Raw genomic sequence first — 6,624 nt, 5'->3', positions numbered from 1 at the left:
CCGCGCTGGCTGCGTTCAGTCTCATTGACCGGCGGACAATCCTCATCAGTACCAGCAGAGCCCCGGAGCTTCCAACACAACGGCCCGTCATTCCCCCCCCCTCACAGAGCGAGCAGCAGCAGCAGCAGCCTCCAGCCCCACGTCCCGAAATGAAACAGACCCTTAGCGAACTGATGAGGATGAGCCGGATATGCCGGATGGTATTTGCCACTTGTTTGGGATCCTTTATTCTGGTCATCTTTTATTTCCAAAGTATGTTCCAACCAGGTAGGTTCTGCCTCCTCTCTTATCTCTGCGCTCGCGCGCGCGCGTGCGTGTGTGTGTGTGTGTGTGTGTGTGTGTGTGTCATCTCGCCTGACAACCTCTCCTGGCATGTTGTTGACATATCGATTTGTCCAGGCTGTACAGTAACGCAGCGAATACATAATTGATACAGTGTACGCGTAAATCATCCAGCCGGAGTACACCGTTTTAAATCAATCTTTCATGTGGCACAATTTGTCCGGATTGATTGTCTTGTTGCGCTTTTTGTCTGGCTCTTGTGGAGCGGGTTCTTTCTCTTTATTTGCTGGAAGTGTGGGTTTGTGTGCGTTTGGCTGTGATTTGTATGTGAGCAACGAAACGTCCATGAGCAGTTTGTTTCCTTTCCCCTCAGCTGACAAGTGGCATGAAGATGGTAGCGAAGGCATTTTTGATTTTTTTTTTTGTCTCTGGAAACGTGGCTTGGCGACGGGAATCGCCTGCATGGGGTTTGGCAAAGTGGGCATTTGCAGGCTGACGCGATCCACGTAGAGAGTGTTACCATCTGGATCGAGAGCAAAGACCAAGGCTATGATAGGTCATAGGGGATATCTATTTGGACCCCATGTCTTAAAAGAAACCCCATATTTAGAGAGCATTTTAAACCGTCATTTCTAATCTGTGCGCGTCTGGAGACCCGTTTAACAATTTATCACACAATTAGGGTAATCCTCTCCGTGCCAGCGGCGGTTCCGCGGGGAGAATTTTCATCCAATTAGGCCTGTGTTACAGTAAATGAGATTTGACATGTTGCTTTGCCAAACCTTTTTGTTTTACTGAATCAACGCCCCATGGATGATATCTGTGCGCTGCACTGTAACTGTAACAGCAGCGTATCTGTGCGCCAAAAATCCGAGAACCCTTGCGTTCAGACGCGCAAAAGGAGGAGCGCGCGCCGCCGACCAAACCGCGGTGTTGAGCGCTGCTGATGACCCACAGTAGCCTACAACAGGTTTACTGTACGGCGCAGAAGTAGTAGAAGAAAAAAAAATAAAATCTGTCTGGGTATTTGGTTTCCATTAGCAGAAAGGGCATCATTCCCAAGCAGAAATGATAATCCCATAATGTTGCTGTTGGAGACAGTGTGTCTGCGAAGGCTCAGTGGCTGATTTCCCATAGTCATACTCTGTATCATTATAGGGCCAGGTTCAAATAATAGATTCTCTAATTAAAATCCATCTTAGTTTGAGTGATCTGATATGTCTTCCATAAGCTCAGAGCGCTTTCTATTGCTCCACACCTCCCGTTTTTACTTAACAAAGCAGTACTGTATAAATACTGTAGAATATATTTAAGTGAATCAATGGTTATAAAAAGAAGAAAAAAATTGATTAACTGTCGCAAAAGCAAGTCATAATACATATGTTCAATTCCCCCCCTTCTCCCACCCCTAGTATCTATGTACCATTGATGCTCTAGTGTCGGTCTACAGCAGTGGTGGAATGCCCTGTACTTAAGTACAAATGTTGAGGTACTTGTACTTCACTTGAGTCTTTTCATGCCACTTTCTACTTCTACTCCGCTACATTTCAGAGAGAAATATTATACTTTTTACTCCACTACATTCATCTGACAGCTTTAGTTACTTTACACATTAACATTTCTGCACACAAAACACAGAGTTTATAAAATCTGATGTTTTATTACAAATCAAACTACGCAACACTATACAGGCCTACAAGTCCAGCTGAAATGATTAGACCATTAAACACTAGGTGGACAGAACAGTTTGGATTGTTTCCAGTTTCTAAAACGCGAGGGTTTTTCGGCATTGAGTACTTTTACTATTAATACTTTAAGTAAATTTTCCTGATGATACTTGCATACTTCTACTTAAGTAACATTTTCAATGCAGGACTTTTACCATGTATTTTTACAGTGTGGTATTAGTACTTTTACTTAAGGAAAGGATCAGAATACTTCTTTCCACCGCTGGTCTACAGGCGACGATGTGAAAACAGAGTACAGTTCTTGACATGTGTGAGTAACGGGGTTGCTGAGGGATGAATTATACAGTACACCAGAGAGAGAGAAGGACATCATCCACAGCAGCGTGAAACCACAGCAGCCGCGCAGTCCCATCTCTGTGATCAGAAGGTGTTTTTCTGTAGATACAGAAACTCTGTGTGAGTCACCGGTGTTGCTGCTGGCAGCGGTGGACAATAGACATTTCTAATCCAAAGAGAATCTCCATGACACACATCTGCAGGGAACCTGTAGTGAGATACACAGCCAGAATGCACTGTTTCTATTAACTTTTTCCACTATGTGTGAGAATATAGTGACCTTTCTGAATCAATCTTTGGATGGTATCAAACCTCCTGCATGTCAGCAGACTGCCAAACACCTCAGTGATTGGACCACATACTGTTTTGTTGACAGTGGCTTTAATTTCAGACCCCACTGCTGTATGTGTAAAAATAATTGCAAACCTTTTTCCCCCCCTTTACTTGTAATTTTTCCTTTCTTCTGATAATAAACACCCAGTATGTAGGAAAAGTAGTGAAGGGGTAACCCTGGCCTTTGCTACAAACTGGGCTTTTAAAGCTCTCAAACAAAACAGTTTTAAAACTCTAATAACAGAAATGGAATTAGTGCTTTGCGAAAAGTATGGCCGACACAGCAACCTTTATATTTAACCATGTTCACGGCTGGGGCAGTTTTTCTGTTGTCAGTTCCAAATTGTGTTTAGAAGTAATTCTCAGTACATTAGGAAAAGTCATGAAATATTACGCTAAAAGGGTTAGTCGAATTGATCGGAACAATAACGTGCAACCACAGATTAGTTGTTTGAGTCATTTTCAAGCAAAGATAAGGGGAAAAAAAGGCTAAACATTTTTTCGCTCAAGCTTGTCATATAGTATAAAAACATTGCTGCATTTAAAAAAGGGGTAGTACCCAAAATACTGGAAAAAAAAAAAGAAAAAAAAAAGCTGCCTCCACACGGCTCTCACAGATCGTTCCTCAATACGTGAAATACCTACGTTTTTTTCAACACATTCTCACTCACATCGCATCAAAAAGCACCACTTGGTCAGGGGCAGTTTGGCGTTTGTTATTGATGCAAAAAGTCTCCTTTATGCCCTATTTAGTGCTTGGTCGGGACTCTCGCCGTCACTTTTTGGCGCTCTGGGTCTGGACGTACATTTCACAGACATGCGGCACAAGAACAGGACAGTTAGGGTTAGGGAAAGATGGTGGGTGGGGTTACAAAACATACTGTACGTTTCAGTGACACGCGGGACAAGAACGGGACATGAACCCCCGGCCTCCTTGGGCAAAGTTCTGTGTTGTTCGACCCAACCACCACCCCAACCTACATCCTGTAGATATTAGCAGTTAAAGTTATATTTGTGCATATTGCAAAATAATCTGTGTGCAGTCATTGTGGAAGTGGTTCAAGGAGATGTCACTGATGCACAGAAAGTTAAGCTTAAGTCATAAAAATTGTTTAGGCTTTTATGGCATAGAGGTGTGTTGTTTGAAGGTTGCGAGAATGGAAGAGGAAGTTGCACCACACAGAAGGCCCCGACCTTGGCATGTGGGTCTGTGAAGATACCAGTTTCTGTCAAGAAACAAGACGACACCCCCCTATGACGATAGGATAAAATCTTGAGGGAGAGAACAGATCAGAGTTCATTTTCAGACGAGATCTTGGTGGACCAGCTCTGGCTTAATGTCTGTTGCCAGGGAAACTTAGATGCCGTTTGTGAACCCACAATTGTGTTGTAACCTCTTTTGCTGGACTCCTTAAAATTTGCTTAAGTGAACTCTTTGTGATCCTTGTGTTCTGGTAAACTTAAGTCCGATGTAAGAAGGCACGGGAATTAATAAATTGGAGTCAGATTTGACAGGCCTTAGGGCTTTATTTTAGACATCATTCTCTCTACACTCCTTGCGTGCATTTTCGGTCTTTACTCGTTACCATTGTCACTCTAAAGACGACGTCATCTTACAGTGCCGCGGCCGAGCTGCTGCTCTGCCCGGTGCGTGCCATTGAGACGCTGTATGGGGGAGGTTTGGGAGGGAATGAATTTTTTGTGTGTGTGGACTGGCTATGAAAACAAACAACATGTGATGGTACAGCCCCCTTTAAAGGAAACTGTCACAGTTTGTCAGGAAAGACTAGGCTTGGACCCAAGTGCAGTTAGAGGTAATTTATTAAACAAAAATGAAGTACATACCAAAAGTGTCCAGAAAGCAACAGGCAAAACCTAATTCCAAAACAAACAGAACAGCAGCTCAAAAACTGGAACTCAGAGACGAAAGGTTGACTCCAGACACGAACACACTCACAGAACACACAGCAACATCCGACAAGAGACAAGGGGAAAACAGAGAGACCAAATACACAGACAAGGGACAGGTGATACAACAGGTGGAACAAATCAGGGTGGGGCAGAACAATCAAAAAAGGCGGGAAACAAACAAAGACAGGAAGTAAACGAGACAAGACAAGGGAGATAAGACAGACTACAAAATAAAACAGGAAACCAAGCACAACAGAAAAAACAAGACTACCACAATAAAACAGAACAAAATACCAAAACCCTGACAGAAACAGGACTTACAAAGACTTGGGATCTCGGAAGTTGTGTTGGCCATTTTTTGACCCATATTTTGACATTTCATAAAATGAACAATTAATAAAATAACCCAAAAAAAATAACCAACAGATAATGATTATACATCCTAGTTGCAGCCCTGTTAGGATGTTTAAAGTTAAAGAGGATAAAGTAGGGTTAAAGGGTAAGTTCAGCAAACTAGTACTAGTATTAGCCTCTATACTAATTTAGAGTTTGGGTTTTATCTGCTGAGCTTCTGAGATTTTAGAGTTCAAGCCAATTAAATAATTAAAAAGCATTAATAATTTAAACCCAGTTCTCTTTGGAATATCTCTCTAACAAAGAAATGCATGTTCTATGAATTATCCAGGGTAACGGGAAAGAGATTTTGTACAGAGTGAGACCACTCCTCTACTGTACATTAAATAAGCTGAGTCTCTCTCTCTCTCTCTCACACACACACACACACACACACACACACACGCACACACACACACACACACACACACACGTAACAACGTGGATGTTTTATTGTGTGGTGGTGATGACAGGGTGCTGCATGCAGGACGCTCTGATTGAAGAGGAGATGTCTGCAGCAGGGTGTTTGTGCAGGAGCTGGGATATAACTTTTAATGCTGCACTGTGTATTTATGCGTGATTGCACAGGTGAGACGGATACTAGTGAGCAGTGTGTGTGTGTGTGTGTGTGTGTGTGTGTGTGTGTGTGTGTGTGTGTTGTTGACGTACTTTACAACCCTTCTTATCGCTATCTCAATCTGTTTATCTGTCTTCTTTCTGAAATGACTTCATCCTCTTTTGTAATCCTCTTTCTTGATTTTCACTCTCCCTATTCCTCCCCGTTTTCCACACACACGCACGCACACACGCACGCACGCACGCACCCACACACGCACAAACGGCAGCACCATTGTTGTCCATCAGATAAAGTTCCAGGCAGCGTCTCCCTGCTTCAGGCATGTTTAGCGGGCCTGGGAATCCCGTCTACCCCCCCAAGTGCAAACTCTCACCTCCCTTCCAGGACTTGCGGGGTTGTGACCTCTTGTTAAAGAGACAGAGGAGGAGGGGTGGGGGAGACAGTGGTATCACACTGTGGCCTTAGCTAACACACACACACACACACACACACACACACACACACACACTGAGCAAGGCTTAAAGACTTGCAGAATGTCCCAAATAAAAATGAAATAGTCCTGTTAAGATTTTTACTTCTTCTCTTTTGTGCAGGGGCGGGGCAAGAAGGGGGGCATGGGGTGGCACTGCCCCCCCCCCCTCCCCATCTGGTGCCCCCCCAATCCATTGGGCTAGAGTGCTGTCAATCTGACAATTGTGATTGATTTCCATTGGATCAGAGTGCTGTCACTTGGCTGCCTGTTCTGCCAATTTTCCCAGCCCTTGTCACATGACCAATTTATGTTTCCATGACAACCATGCAAAATTCTGATGTCATGTAAGCAGCACTGGAATTGTTTTAAAAAAAAAAAAGTGGCAGACTAAGCCTATAGTAAATATATATTGTATTTTATAAGATGCTTACTGACAGCGGTCCTGCCTGCCTTCCTGAAATATTGAGTCATGAGCAGCAAAAAGCTTTTTTCCAAAATGATGGTTTTTGAAAGCAAATCCCAAGACACAATAGATTCCCTGCACACAAAGTACACAAAGCGGCAGACACACAAATACAATCAGCCTGTTGATGAAACATGGGCCATCCGTGCCAAATGGAGGCTGCCACCCC

At 43.5% G+C, this 6,624-nt stretch overlaps 1 protein-coding gene across 3 annotated transcripts in view; it reads left to right on the top strand.

Moving 5' to 3' along the window:
- chst11 (carbohydrate (chondroitin 4) sulfotransferase 11) overlaps positions 1-6,624 on the top strand; it is a 94,224-nt gene continuing 87,600 nt past the window's right edge. The window contains exon 1 of one of the 3 annotated variants that reach the window (XM_078281464.1): positions 1-252. In XM_078281464.1, coding sequence (XP_078137590.1) covers positions 150-252 — 103 coding nt within the window. In that variant the 5' untranslated portion in view covers positions 1-149. Of the gene's footprint in view, positions 268-6,624 lie in introns of all 3 variants that reach the window. The other 2 variants (XM_078281463.1, XM_078281465.1) reach the window with 2 other exon arrangements.

The sequence above is a fragment of the Sander vitreus genome, chromosome 23, assembly GCF_031162955.1.
Source record: "Sander vitreus isolate 19-12246 chromosome 23, sanVit1, whole genome shotgun sequence".
In the NCBI taxonomy this organism is placed as follows: Eukaryota; Metazoa; Chordata; class Actinopteri; order Perciformes; family Percidae; genus Sander; species Sander vitreus.
This window is presented reverse-complemented; position numbering and strand designations above follow the sequence as displayed.